General features: G+C 32.7%; 1 protein-coding gene and 1 pseudogene across 1 annotated transcript; one reads left to right on the top strand and one right to left on the bottom strand.

Moving 5' to 3' along the window:
* Positions 1-1,119: 1,119 nt before the first annotated feature.
* Positions 1,120-5,121, bottom strand: LOC145098786 (kinetochore protein NDC80 homolog; annotated as a pseudogene).
* Positions 5,122-10,759: 5,638 nt separating this feature from the next.
* LOC145102491 (rac-like GTP-binding protein 3) lies at positions 10,760-13,426 on the top strand. Its single transcript, XM_079039886.1, has 8 exons — positions 10,760-11,027; positions 12,005-12,092; positions 12,190-12,299; positions 12,494-12,557; positions 12,650-12,714; positions 12,780-12,845; positions 12,925-13,019; positions 13,184-13,426. The coding sequence occupies exons 1-8, from the start codon at positions 10,923-10,925 to the stop codon at positions 13,221-13,223; spliced, it is 633 nt and encodes a 210-aa protein (XP_078896012.1). The 5' UTR covers positions 10,760-10,922; the 3' UTR covers positions 13,224-13,426.
* The last annotated feature ends 2,726 nt before the right edge of the window (positions 13,427-16,152 follow it).

Genomic DNA, 16,152 nt, shown 5'->3' with positions numbered 1-16,152 from the left:
ATTTGTCCCTACAGTTACAGCATGACTTGCTAGCGTACGACAGAAGCTGGCATAACCAACACCATTGCTCTTACCTCTTGAGCATTTGTTCCTTTTAATAGCCTGCATTTTATCCTGTCTAATCCCTGTATTTTTTATATTTTTTTATTAAATCCAATAGAAAAAGAACCATCCATAAATTAGAGAAATAACTTAAACAAACATACATGACCATATTGTTGTCTATGTTGAGTGGAAGAAAGAGAATGAAAATCCGCATCTAGAACCTCAATCACATTGTTCAGTGAAACTGAGTAACAACATCACAGCCATAGCGTCAACACATGTTCTTGAAATGACAAAACTACCCTTCACTAGCTAATTTTTTAGGCCTAAAGTTTTTTTAGATTACAAGGATCAAAAACATCACTTGGCAAATCAAAAGGATCAAAAACAACCCTTTTTTCCTTCTCTATGTCAGAATCTGACATGTTTATACCCTCAGAAGTCGATCCTGGTGTAGGTGTTGGATTGTTTTTAAAGTAATCAGTTTACTTTCGTGACCCACATTGTCTGCATAGGAGGTTGTTCACCAAAAGTTGATGTAGGGTTCCCAAATATCGGATGCAGAACAACAAGCTCTAAATAGGATTCCCATCTTTAAACTCTCCATCCAGTAATTGAAGGACCTTCATCTGGGTACTTAAACAATGTCAACAGTTAACAAGTAAATGTATGTTTCACAAATGGAGAAGGTTGAAAGGTTAAGTACCTTCAACAATTACAATAGCAATGACAGAGCCACCACAGGTAGGGTCAAAGGCAACAACAGTAACTCTAGAACCCCATGTAGTTGTTGCTGCTAATTGCGCTGAAGCTTCAGGACTCACATATGTAGAAAAATTTGAAACGGGAGAACAATGAAGGGAAACCATGTCACTATAATCTTGTTATGTAAGTTTCTTCCCTTGTTTACTTTCTGAATCAAAGTATTCATGCCAGCTAAACAAATAAGAAGCCAATGAAGCAAAACCATCCCAAGAAGGTGGAGTAAGTGAAGAAGGGATCCCCTTGGCGGTGCTAGTCTTTGGAGTTTCTTGAAATCTATTCCCAAATCCAGGAGTCCCCTTCTACAAATAATTACTGAAGAGATATCAAACTTTCAAGATTTTCCATTGAACTTTTCTTTACATCATCACTAGAAGACTTTAGTGCAGGATTCAGTGTTGATTTATAATCTATCCCAAGCACCTCATCAGGTGTTAAACCTTTTTCATTCAACTTATACTGGAAGTCATTTCCTAGTTTCAACCTAAAAATTCAACAAGAAAACAAAAAATTAATAAGGGTTGTGATAAAGATGATTCATATGTCAAAAAAGTGTACCTCCTCATAGTCTGGTTGCATTCGAACTGAAGTGCCTCAAGCTCCTTTAAATTTATCCCTATATGACAGCATTAAGATCCCAACATTTCTCCTCCCATTTGTTCCTTTCAATCTCTGCCTCTCCTATATCTCTTGCAAATGATTGTAACACTCTCTTCATCCTCTCTGCATCTCTTAAATTCATAGTTTGTTCTTCCACTTTCTTCTTCAACTCTTCATTCTCCTCACACATCCTAAACCTCTCCTCTATTTTAGTTCCCAATTCCTTCTTTTTTCTTCCAATAGCTTTTCCACATACACAACATGTGTCTGCAACTGTTCGATTAATTTGTTGAACTTCTTAATATTCTTTTCCAACATTCCATGTTCCTCCTCCTTTGATTCCCTCGGTGATGGCCCAGACTTCATTGTCTCCAGTTTTGCCTCCAAATCCTTCACATCTCCTGGTTTGAACTTTATATTCTCCTCCAGAGATATTTTCTCCTATTTTCAACGTTTCAGGAACCCAAATCAGCCTGAGTAAACTAATTTTTAGGTATTTTTATTATACAAAGAAAAGTGATTAATACCAGGTGTAACTTCTCCATGAAATTTTCATCTTCCCCTTTCCATTGCATCGTTGTCTCCCCTTATGTAAAGCAGGTAAGAATTCAGAGTATAGATGAACATGTTGTCGCCATAAATCAACTTTGACTAGGTGGAATTTGCAAGGTGCTTGTTATACATTGCAATTCGTACAAGCCAGTGAAGCATGACTAAAACAGTAGGAAACATGTGAGGCGTTCCAGGGGATTTTAAGGCCGACTTGTTGAAAAGGGTAAATGTTGATTCAAGCCCTATAAATCGCTCAAAAAGGGTCAGCAATGGGAGGGGGAATGATTTACAATGTAAGATAGAGGAGGTTGCTTCGAGCCCTAGAAATCACACGACGTCAAGAATAATGAAGAAGCTAAAGGGGGTATTTGAGAGTAATGTATGTTATTGTTCTGAATGTGTAGCTGAGAGGCATTGTGCTTGACGGTGGTTGCAATCAACGTTTGTTTTTGGTAGACGATAGGTGAAGTGAGGGATTCAATCGATGTTTTTAGAGTGAAATCGGAGATTGGAGAGCTGAAGAGGAGAGAATCACAGAAGCATGAAGTGTGGATTGATTTTTTAGGGTTCAATGGTGGTGAATCGGATCGGAGAGGAGGGAGAGGGGAGAATCGATTGCGAAGATGAAAAATAGAAAGAAGGTAGAAAAGAACAAGGCGGATTTTCAAAATTTTGGGGATTTCATTTTCGCTCGTATCTGCTCACATTCATTAAAATTATAAAGCGACACATATAGAGGACACACATTTAAGATACAACGCCCTCCGTGTTTTTTAATTTTTTTTCTTATGACACTAATTTAAGGGCACGCAATAATGCGTGACCTAAATCCTTAAATTTTTTGAAGAGATGACACTTTTTTTAATGTCACTCTCTTTTGCGTAACATAAATCAATGAGTGTCGTTTTTTGTGCGTCGTAAAAGGGTCTTTTTCTTGTAGTGTCTATGACTTAAAAAATGCAGAATCTCTCATTGATGAGCTTTCCTTAATGTTTCTAGCAAATCCATCAAATACCAAGATGCTATGTCAAATCTCGAATATGATAAATGACTTAGAGTCATGAAAAAGAGATATAATCCATGTATGATAATCAAGTATGGTCTTGAATGAACTTCCTCTCTATAGCAAGGCTATAAGGAGTAAGTGATTCTTCTAGAAAAAATACAATACATGGATAACTATACACATTCAAAGCAAGACTTGTTACAAAAGGATTTACTCATACTCATGTCATTGACTATGCTCTTTATCATACTTATGACATTGACTTTGATCAAACATTATTCACAAGTAGCTATGATTAGATGAACAAGGATATTGTTTACTATAAATTCATATTCTTAATATAATTGAAAACCATTTTTCTTAATAGACATCTACTAGATGATATCTATATAGATTATCTTGGAGGTTTTCTGAATCCATCTTATCCTAACAAAATGTGTAAAGCTTCAGATCCACTTTTGGATATAAAGCAAACATATCAATGTTGTAATCATCATTTTAATATGAAAGCATAAGGTATGCTTTTATGTCAAAATGAATAGAACATGTTTGTTTTCTAAGAACTAGTGAGAGCATAGTGATATTCCGAATCTTGTATGAATGAGACAACTGAATCATGAGAAATTACATTCTAACCATGCCAAGCCTTTTCACCTTGACTCGGAATGTATTTCTAAAATGTAAGACTTAGGAAGGACAAGACACATTATTGGAATGTAAAATCTATAGAGATAGATAAAATAAATGTCAGAAGTTTTATATACTTATGCATATATTGACAATATCTTGAAAGAGATCAAGATACGAGATTCCTATGGAGGAACCTTAGCATTGTCACATGGCACTAAGTTTCAGCCAACCTCAAAAGGACCTAGCTCAAAGGTTTGAACTAGCTAAAATGATTTATATTCGATTTGCTTGGCAAATGAATCCATCATTTATGCCATATTATGTATAAAACCTGGTATATGAGCATATCATAATATATTAATTGAATACATGATTAAGTCACTAGATGAATATAAGAACATTCTATGAGTACTTTAAAAGAACTAAGAAAATGTATATGAGACAATTAATTTAGAATAAAAATCTTTATGTACAGAGCTACATAAGATTCTGATTTCTCAAAAAATGAATATAATTATGAACTATAATTGGATTTTGACTTCATTGAGGGATAAAGAGCAAGTTTAGTTGGAATGAGGTCCAAGCAAAACAAAATGACACAATCTATTACAAAATAAGAGTACACTACTTTAGAAGTTTAAATCTAATATGATTAGGTGAATGAGTTCATTGAAAATCTATGTTGATCTCTGCCATTCAAGGATCACATATAAATCATTATGACTTCGAGGGTATACTTAATCGAGCTAAGAGACTCTATATCATTAAAGAACGCCAATCCTATACTCCAACATATTTAACCCCACCTAGAGTAAAGTCAAATATGGAGATGATAATATTCACATAATTTACACAAATTAAGTTTAGTCAAACCCATTAATAAAGTCCTTCTGAGCTAAGTATGAATGGTCATGCTTCATATGTGAGACTTTATTATTCTAGAAATGAGATTTGGATTTGGATTTAGTATTTGAATATTAGAACATTGTAACAACAACTATTATATAGTGTTTTGATGTAGTGGGATATGATCATAAGATCAATACTTGTTGTGCTCTATATTTCCATGTTTAATCCATGAATAATCTTAATACTCTAAAAGTTCATAGTTGGTTATAATTGTGGGAGCAATTATGAAGTAAGACTAATATGAATTGGATTGGTTGAATTTCACTGGATGAAGGTAGGCAATGGGTTGTAACCAAGTTTCATATGTACTCGTCAGAGAACTAGTATTGAACTGACCAACATCAAGATCATCTCATGGATCATTATCACGAGTGATACTTGATTAAAATGTACTATCTTTGTATCCTTAACAGCTAAGATACATAGTGGGGCTTAAGTGTAGGGATTACTATGCTTAGATATGGTTAAACACTGGTCCTTAACCGGGCAGTTATAAAAGCCATTTTCAGGTATGGTGTGAACTATGAAAGAGTATTATGTAGTCAAGATGGGATTTGTTCCTCTTATATGTTGAGAGTTAGACATCTAAGGCACCTTACCAAAAGTTGAACATCATATGAGATTGATTATGATACGTATCTCATGTTTAACATGATGTATGTGACAAAGGGATATCTGATAAACTTACCTAATATACACCAATTGTAACTTAGAGCTTTTTGCAAATTGGGTGTTGATATAATGTCAGAATTCATATGTTGATGGGGGCAGTGAAATGTTGCTAGACGTTCACCACTGTCTATATGAGTCTAATATGAGTCTTGCGCAAGTGGGATATTGAAGGATCTAGTATGCTCAAGAATCATATTAAAGGGATATTGGAAATTAACATATGATACTAATGGGTCACACAAACAACAACTTGATATAATTGATTGTTTATTAGAAATTGATTTTAATAAATATTCAATAAACTCTTATAATTAAATTGTAGATTATTTATTTCTAGGAAATAATTGTTTTTCATTAGCAAGTAAGTAATATTACATAATTCATATGGTATGAATTAATAAGTCATGCACAATACTTTGGACTAGATAAATATTTTGGACTAGATAAATTCTTTTGTCTTTTAACAAAAAGTTAAAGTTTATATTTTATGAGCTTGTTTATAATATACAAAAGCTTTTGTCCTCTTCTTTAGAAGCATGAGGGGCAAATCTTGCTAGTAGAAGCATGGGTGCTTAATGGTTAAAGACTCATGAATATTGTGTATGTTATCTGAATAAGAAAAAGGCTTTCATTATTTACACTTCATGCATGAAAATTGTAATATGCTTGTGCATGTGGGTTCTCTCTATTTTCTTCAAAATTCTTGAAGATTACTTACATCTTTATGATCAATTTATGTTCTTATCTTGATAAGAACATAAAGCTTAAAAGTCTTAAGAGTTTTATACAAAAGAACTAGCATTCTACATCAAGTTGAGTTATTGTTTGTGTCTCTTAGGTTCATCATTCTTCATAAACTTCCAAGCCTTCCAAGATGATCCAAAAAACTACAAAGGTTGTAATTTCTTCATCTTCTTCTTTGGTTGTGTTTAAGTCTTTCTACAATTTGCAAGAAGATCCTTGTTGGGTTATAAAGTTGTTTAATGTTATTCAAATAATCAAGTCTTCCATTGCTAAATTTTCTTGTTTTTGAAACTAGTTTTTGGATAAAAACCCAACAGACTCCATCCTTGTGGAGTTGGGAGATTCGATTCTTGTTAATGTGCCCAAAACGACAATGCCACAATCATGCCTTATCTAAACCATTAGACGAATCAATGTGAAATACGTTATTACCTAAGCTATCAACACAAGTAATAGTTTCATACACACCATTACAAGGTAAAACTTCAAATACAAAAACACCATTTTTATATGCTAAAATTGAACCATTCATATCATTAAACAAATAAAAAAAAACTTTTATGAACAATGCATGAAAATAAATAATGTTTCACGTCATTTCTGACGAATAGCAACAATTAGTTAAACTAATTCTTACATCACCACTAAGCACAAGCTGATATGTTCCAATCTTGGTAACAGGAGAAGATTGCATATTTCCCATGATCAGATTCATCCTTACATGCTCCACTTATTCACTTCATTTTAGTCCCTGCAAATCATAATAATTATGAAAACCATATCATATATCAAGGACCCAAGAATAAGTAGATTGTGAGTTATTAGTTTGAATAATGTATATACATGCAGACAATGGCTTCACCTTTCCATTTTTGATGTATTGCAAGTACTTGGGGAAGCCCTGATTCCAATGGCCCTTTTCATTGCAATAGTAGCAAGTGGCCACTTTGGGAACACTAATAGCTGGAATGTCTGAACCAGGCCTCGCTTTTGGTTCATGGTTAGATGAACCAATATTGGCATTGCCCTTTTAGTTAGCTTTGGGAGCATCATTCCTTTTCATCCCTTTGTTTTGCCCAATGGAGAGAACTGTAGCATTATTGGAAGGGGTTGGATTTTTTCCCTTCATTCCTGACTCAGTAATCTATAACAAGTTATGGAGTTGAGCCAATGTGTTTTCTATGTTGTTCAAATGGTAAGCCAAAATGAACTGGTCATAACAACTTGGAAAGGAGTTCAAGATCATGTCAATGGCGAACTCCTCATCGAAATGCACATTGAGCCTTACAAGGCGTTCCACATATCTTTGCATTCTTTGCACGTGGTTGCACACCAACTCTCCCTCTTTCATCTTGCAAGCCATGAGAGCTTTAACCACTTCATATTTCTTTTGGCGAGCTCTCTTGTGGTAATTTTCCACAAGGTCATTGTTCATCTCATATGGCTAATAGTCCTCATAGAACCTCTGCAATTTGGGGGACATAGTAGCGACCATGATGCAAGCAACTTTTGTTGCATCGTCGTAGTGTTTCTTGTAAGAGGCTAGTTGTTTCGGAGTAGTAGTGGCTTCATCGATTTCAACAAGTTCTCCTTCAAGGACATACTCTTTGCCCTCGAATCAAAGATCCATCTTGATATTACACATCCAATCATTGTAGTTAGTTCCATCACGTGTCACCTTGGACACGATTGAAAGTAGGGAGAAACGTGAGTGGTGGGTAGACGGCGAAGGAGAAGAAGCATCATCAGAGAAAAAGTAGTTTTAGTTAGAAGACAATAATCCTTAATACTTTAACCCATAATAAATAATTAACACTAGGAGTCAACTATTCAATTCACAATCTAGAAGAGAGATGTTGTAATATTATTGTAAATTTTTATAAAAATAGGTAAAAGCAATTTACCAATTTCAATCAAAATGAAATTCCTATATCTTTCAAGATTCACTGAATCTATCAGTGGTATGTTTAATCTCATATTATGCTATTCTATTTGTCACTGGGATACCGATGATCACAAACAAGATGTGAAAACCATGCAAATATGATTGACAACCTCGATGTCATTTATCATCTCATATTTATGTGTCATAAACCACACATGCTCCATTAACAATGATAATTCTCTAGATACCCATTATTACTCTTTATAGTCCCTATTAGTGTTTCGGTTAACCACACACGCTCCATTAATGACATATAAAGCATAATGTGTAATTTCATGGAGTAGCATACAAATTCATATTTTTCCTAAAGTAACTAGATTGAGATTTAATAAAATAGTTCTAGTACTTTAATAGGATTATAATTTTAATGAAGTTAATGTCCTATCAGATCTGTTCTGATAATGACCCTCCACCAAATAAGGAAGTTGTGGGTGAGAGTGGACACCCATTCAACTGTCATTTTATAGGCAGTTTCTTTATACCCTCTTTATAATTCAGCTTCGTGAATGAGGCACACTAGCGATCTGACTGACTTAATCTTATACATATAGTAATTAACTTACAATATATATATATATATATATATATATATATATATATATATATATATATATATATATATATATATATATATAAGGCATATTTTAAAAACTTTTCTAAAATACTATGTTTAGTTTAATTCTTTTTCGAAATTAAAAGAATTAATTCAGTTTAAACTAAACCAATTAAGATTTAATCTTTATCTTTTAATTCACAGTTAGTTAAATTAATTTAAATCTTATGAGGATTAAATAATTATTTACCATTAACTATGAATCAAATAATTTTAATTTAATCTTAATCTTTTGTCATCTAATCAAGGTATAAGGGGTTATCCAATTTTAAAAAAATTTAAAAGTATTAATTTTTAAATAAGAAAACCCTAGGAAATACTAAAAATTTCAAAATTAGAGGGTGGAGGCTAGGGTTTCAAGAACCCTAGCCCGAGTCGAAATTTGCATCCTTTAGGGTTTAATTTCTATAAACCTTAATCTTGATCTATTCAACTATCATGCATATTCAATTGAAAACAATCGCTCTAATACCACTAATGGGATTTATAGGTTACAAAAATCATATTTTTGGCAGAAAAGCTTAAACCCTAAGTTGCCATGCAACCTAAAGGATTTATGTTTTCACTATTGAATACAATAACAGTTGAATATCAAGAACCATATAAGAACCCTAGGTATTTTGAAAATGGCAAAGGGTTTATAATTACATACCTCTTGATTATACTAGTAGATAATCAATCACAATCCTGCTTGAAGTTACTTGGAAGCTAACACCAGAAATCTCGTGCCTCTGATGGTTTACACCCAACCCTAGCAACAAGGATGCTTAACGAGTTAGGAGAGGGGATGGAGACATTTCAACTATCCTTAGGAATAAAGAGATTGATGAAAATCATAGGTTAAGGAGTCTTTATATAGTGGATTTAGGAAACCCTAGATAACCCTAATTTGAATAAAATAATATTAATTCAAATTGGTAATTATCCGACTTCTTATTTATCTGTAGGGAATATTTTAGAAACCCTGGAATATCCCTAATTTCGTCCACCCTTCCAAGGAAGGTTCTGGAACCCTAATTTGTTCAACTGTGGAATAATTACACTTCAGCCCTTGTATTTTTAGTTAATTTAATTAATCTCCAAGATAATTCCAGTTACTTCTGATTAATTATTAATTAAATAATACTACTTTTAATTAATATATTATTTTTCATAACATCTTAGTAAATCCATATGACCGCTAAGTTTAGCTATAATTGTGGTCCATAAAAAAAATGAACTGATTATTTAAATCAATTTGGGCTTGGACACTCAGCCATACCTCCAAGTTCTTGATCGTAATGGAATTTGATGTGTCGGGTTTGGTTGGTTGCCCGAAGGTTATTGCTATTTATTAACCATATAATAAATCAATAAATCAGTCTCTCTCTCTCTCTCTCTCTCTCTCTCTCTCTCTCTCTCTCTCTCTCTCTCTCTCTCTCTCTCTAGAAGCCATTCTATTCAATTACTAGGTCTGGGGTAACCCAAAAAGACTTTGCTAATAATTCAAATATATATACTAGTTCAATTATTGGTTTAGACACCTAATCCAACAACGAAAACTCAATATCAGGCATGCAAAAGTAAACATTCACACACCTCTCGTTTTCGAATCTTTCAAGGAACACTACAAACTCGTTCTTGTTCATTCCAGCAAAATCGATATCGTTGAACCTTTGTTCTGTACCATCTACGTAACTAATTACATGGTACCTTGTAAAAATAACAACAAAATGAAGATCAATCTTCATATATACGGCCATATTTGAGATTTTTTAGAGGAATGGTAAGACAAAATGAGGAAGTAGACAGCAACGGAGGAACAAGTTCTTTAGAAAAGGTTATGTAGAGCAAGCTCAATTATTGATAAGGTATGTGTGGCAAAGGTGGTAGCTTAGGTGGCATAAATTTAAGTGACGTGTGGCTTAAAACTGGGTGACTAGGATAGGGTTAACCGGCTCACCCCTTCGCTTTGTACATAGTGTTTTTAATAATAGGTAAAATAACAATTGGTATCCCTTAACACAAAAAAAATAATAATAAATAATAAATAAAAAAAATAAAAACAAAAAAGACCATTTAAACCAAAATAAATGTAATATAATTGAGCTACATTTATAACTATATGAGTTCCCAGCTTTTACTTTTACCTTTTTTTTTTCTTTACAACCACCAAAAAGATATTGAAATTTCAAGTTTCAACCATTATTATTTCTAATTTTGTAAATGTAACTAAAGGATGGAAGTAACGGTTGGTGTAAAGGAGTGTGAAATCATGTGACCCTATTTAGGCTCTCACCTTTTGTCTTTCTTTCACAATACCAAAACACACACAGACACATACCACCATTAAAGTAAACACACACAAAAACCCCTCTTCGATTTCCATCTGTATATTCATTTCTTTATTCTTTCTCTCATCGGATTCTCGTTTCTCAATTGGATTTTTCTTGTGTTCATGTTCCATGGCTGCAAGTGCTTCAAGGTTCATCAAGTGTGTGACTGTTGGTGATGGTGCTGTTGGCAAGACTTGTATGCTTATTTGCTACACCAGCAACAAATTCCCTACTGTAAGTCAGATTATTGGGTTTCTTTTAACTGATTTCCATCTGGGTTTTTTCTTAATTTTGCAGCTTTTTTCAAGATTCTTTTCACTTAGGGTTCTGTGTATGATTGATTGTCTGTCTTTCTGTCATGATTTCTTGCTACTTTTGCTTTGGTTTCATCTTTCTTGACTTTGTAGTCTAGTGAATTGGCCTTTTTCAGTTTTTTTGCATATGGATTATCTTGTTTTTACCATAAAGAATCGAAAAAAGGTGAAACTTTATGCACCGTTTAATCAAGATTTAGACTCAAGAATCAAGATTAGCACTTTATTGGAAGTAAATCTCAACTGATTACGCTAATTGTACCCCTAGTTACTTAGGGTTACACACTGTCAGTTATCTTGGCACACAATCCAAGAACCAACGATCTTTATAATTTCCCAGTAATTTATCGAAAAAGGGGCATTTTTTTTTTTATAATATGATTATTGTGAAGAAAAGGATTAAGCATCAACAAAGTGCTTAAAGTCATAGATGGTTATTAGTCCTCGACTTCTTTTAAATTAATCTTGTTGAAACAAATCCGTGACTGTTTTTTTCAAAATTCAAGAAAATTAATTATAGGAAATCTAAAAATATTAAATTCAAAATTTAATTTGCGTCACAAAGCAAAATTGGTTATTACTAAATCGTAGTGATCAAAGCTTGGAACGAATAAACATCCATTATCATATTGACTATAGTTGGAATATCATAATCAAATTTCAACTTTTAAACAATATAAAATGATTGGTATCATTTTAAATTACAATAATGAAGCTTGCTAACAGCCTAACACATAAACACCCTTTTATATTATGTAAATAGGAAGTGTAATGATAAAGATGCTACTCATTTCTTTCGAAACAATTATCATACTTGCAAATATGTAAAAATATACAATTGCGTTATTTTAATAATATCAAGTAATCCTAATAATGATTTGATGTTAACATAACCAGGACTATGTACCAACTGTATTTGATAACTTCAGTGCAAATGTTGTAGTTGAAAGCACCACAGTAAATTTAGGCCTCTGGGATACAGCTGGTAAGCATTTATTCAGACTCAAAACTATTAAATTATCATGTCATTGTATGTTGTTCTTAATTTGGGAAATGTTTGTTTCATGAATTTATATAATTAGGACAAGAGGATTACAACCGATTAAGACCCTTGAGTTATCGAGGAGCTGATGTCTTCGTTCTAGCCTTTTCATTGGTCAGTCGAGCCAGCTATGAAAACGTACTTAAAAAGGTACTTTTCCTCGAATGTTAAAAACTCAATTTTCACTTCAATGTGCTTTTGTTACATTAGATTGGATTGGAATGGATTGAACTTTCTAGATGACAAAAGCTAGTCCATGTCCCACCTTTTTGAGTGGGACAAAAATTGTAGCTTTTGTCACAGTCCATCAGTATGTGATTTTTTATGCTTCATTACTTGAGCAGTGGATCCCTGAGCTTCAACATTTTGCTCCCGGTGTCCCTGTTGTTCTAGCTGGAACCAAACTCGGTAATTTGGTTTATTTACAATACTCACAACTACTTTCTTTACAAAAAAGAAGTATAAAAATTCATAATTTGTTTTTTTCAATTTATTTTTAGATCTTCGTGAGGATAAACGATATTTAGCAGATCACCCCGGACTAGTCCCAGTAACAACCGCACAGGTACATTTTCTGATGCTTATATTCGCAAATTAACATTAGAATTATAAATTTTGCATAATGATTAGGGAGAGGAACTTCGTAAACAAATGGGTGCTGCATATTACATCGAATGCAGCTCAAAAACTCAACAGGCATGAAAATTTTCAATAAATTTTGTTATTTTAATGATTATCTTTTTGTTTTTTTAATCATTTATTTGACTGACAACAGAATGTAAAATCAGTGTTTGATGCCGCGATAAGAGTGGTGATCAAACCACAACAACCACCAAAAGAGAAGAAAAAGCCACGACCAGGATGTTTTGTGTTAGTTTCTTCAACTTTTTACAACCTACCAAAAATAATGCAGTGTCAAAATCGGAAAAAAAAAAATAAAAAAATTGAAACACAGTGTCTTTTGCCTCTATTTTGAACCTCATTATGTGATCATAAATTGAGCTAACTAGTACTTGGTTTTATTGGGATTGCAGTAACATGTTTTGCAATAAGAAACTTACATGCCTGGGGTAAGACGCATTAAAGATTTCATTCAGATTGTAATTTAATGATCAGATCGGCTGTCATTGTTAGTATATAGGACGCAAGCAGAGAAGTATATTTGTTGGATATATAGATCATATATCCATTTCATTTTTTATGTGTGTTTTAACTATAACCATTTTGTAAAAAATCTCAACACTGAATAGGTACTTATAATTCGGTTCTTAGATATATATTTGTTGTTTCTACAGAGAAAACCATAGGGTAAGGGACAAAAGGGTGTCCTGAATTTATCGCTGATAAAAATTTATGTTTCTTGATAAAAACCAAAAATGCTCAACTTAGTGGAGTATTATTACATATACTGGTGGTTAAAATTGATAAACATATGTATTTTCTTTTTTGTTTTGTTCTGTTTTGGTCAATTTTCAACTTGATAAACATATGTATTGCTTAGTTCACTTAAAAACGAGTAAATTATTGTATATGTTCGGATGGGTTTAGTCAACCCTGCCCAAGAGGGGGGACAAGTTGGGCCTTAAATGGGCTTTTCACCCCCAACTTTCCATCGGTGTGATTTCTATTCTTTAAAAATAACGAACTATAAACTTTTGCTATAATGTCACATAATGTCACATATGTATATAACTCTAGTCATGTTGCAAACCCCGTTTACGAGTTTACAACGTATAGGAAAAAGTTTAGAAAAAGTTTAGGATCAAACCTACATGTGGATTGTCAAAAAGGGAAGGTGTTCTTTTGGTAAAATAAGCCCATGTCTAGCTTATTAAATGGGAAGTGTGTTACTATTGTTCAGAAGCAAACATCTAACTTAGACATGAACAGAAAAACCAATATCGGAAAAAGACCAAGACCAGACCAATCTAAAACAAATTCGGACAGAAAAAAAACTAGTCCAAAAAAAGACCAAAAGATTTCGAGACCGACCCGAAACCAGTTCAAGACCAACGATGAGCATCTCTAATCAAACTTATAAAAAGAGATAGAGTTACAATTGTAGCCCACATCTAGCTTATAGAAAGAACAATGTTCTTATTGTCAAAAAAAATCCCAAATCTAAATTATAAAAAGGAAAGTTTTGCCATCATCGATAAGTCTACATTAGGTTTTCAATAGGGAAACGATCCCCATTATCGAATGTCCATCCATTAATAACTCCTAACCTATTATTAGTATGAATGCACTTCAAGATAAAATCATTTGCAAGCAACAATTATACTTCAACACTTTGCAAAACTGGTTTTGAATTTTGTAATATGTGTCCTAAGGTTATATATAAAAAGCATTAATTAAAGTATTAGTTATGAGAAATATTATCATAATTAAATATGATAAATATTAATTATAAATAATAGTTTTATAATTAATGTATTTTATATTTAATTATGATAATAGTACACATAATTAATGCTTATCACATTTAATTATGACAATATTTCTTATAATTAATATTTCAATTAATATTTCTTATATGACTTAAGGGTATATATTAGAAAATCTCATCTATTTTTTATGCATGTTTATAATCAAGGACGATGTTAGTGTGTAATGAAGGGTGTAAATGGACATTCCTTCAATTGGAAGAAATATGCATTTGTTACATTATATATTTTTTATGGACATCCTTATAGATGTGAAATGGACACATGAACCTTTTACGATGAAAGAAACTCATCCAATTAATTTTCATTGGGACATAATCAATGGAAATTATTTAGCAAATTCAAATATCATTCTAAACATCCAAATAGATGAAAATTAATGATTGCCATGCCAAATTAAGCATAATCATAGTAAGTTCTATTTAAAATAGCGTTTGGTGCATGAGACTGGACGTAACGGTATAATATCGAACTGAAATGGATTGAACTGGACATAACTAGTAAAATTATCCATAAAGTGTTTGGTAGCACTAAGATGGGACAAAATATGAGATTAAAAAGACTTAATTATCCCCGAGACACACACACACACATGTGTGTGTATATATATATATATATATATATATATATATATATATATATATATATATATATATATATATATATATATATATATAGGGAAAAGTGAATATACCCTTAAGGGTATATAAGCTTACGTACCCAAACACACTATAATACGTCGTTTTGTTTAATATATTTATTATAATGTGTGTAAACTTCAACTCTTAACTTGATTAACTTTCAAGATTTTTCGAAATTTCACTAATATCTTTCTCTTATATCATATCTTTTTGCCGAACACTTATTAGGCTATATATATTGTAGTTGAAAATGAAAATTACGTAAGAGGAAGATTTATGTGTAATTTATAATAATCTTGGAAGTAAATCAAGTTTGAAGTTAAATTATAAGAACATTGAACAATTAGAATGTATTATACAAGGTTTTAAATGGCGTGAGGCGTGGCGTGGCGGCAAGACCAAGCCTCAAGCTTAACGAGCCATGGCGAGCCACGGCGTTTTTCAAGGCGTGATGTAAGGCGGCGATTTTGTATTAATTTAAACTTATATTACCACATAAATATAAATTTATATTAAATATAACTACTTTTTAGAAGTGTTAAATCAATAACTAATAACAAAAAGTTAACAAAAACCACAATACTTGTATCTCCGGTTTGAAAAGACATAACAAAGAGAAAAAAACTGTGTCTCAAACGAAAAAACACGCGCCATAACACGCCATAACGCGCCATGGCGCGCCATATCACGTCTTGCCATGCGTTATGCCTAACAACAACGTTATGAAGCTTTTCGTAACGGCGAAGCCACGCCTCACGCCATGGCGCGCCTTGGCGCGCGCCATGGCGCGCCTTTTAGAACACTGGTATTATATGATACAAAACGACGTAGTATGGTGAGTTTGGGTACCTAAGCTTATATACCCTTAAGGGTATATTCACTTTTCCCATATATATATATATAAGGGATATGGAA

This window comes from Lactuca serriola, chromosome 4, assembly GCF_051521515.1.
Source record: "Lactuca serriola cultivar US96UC23 chromosome 4, Lser_US96UC23_V15, whole genome shotgun sequence".
NCBI lineage: Eukaryota > Viridiplantae > Streptophyta > Magnoliopsida > Asterales > Asteraceae > Lactuca > Lactuca serriola.
This window is presented reverse-complemented; position numbering and strand designations above follow the sequence as displayed.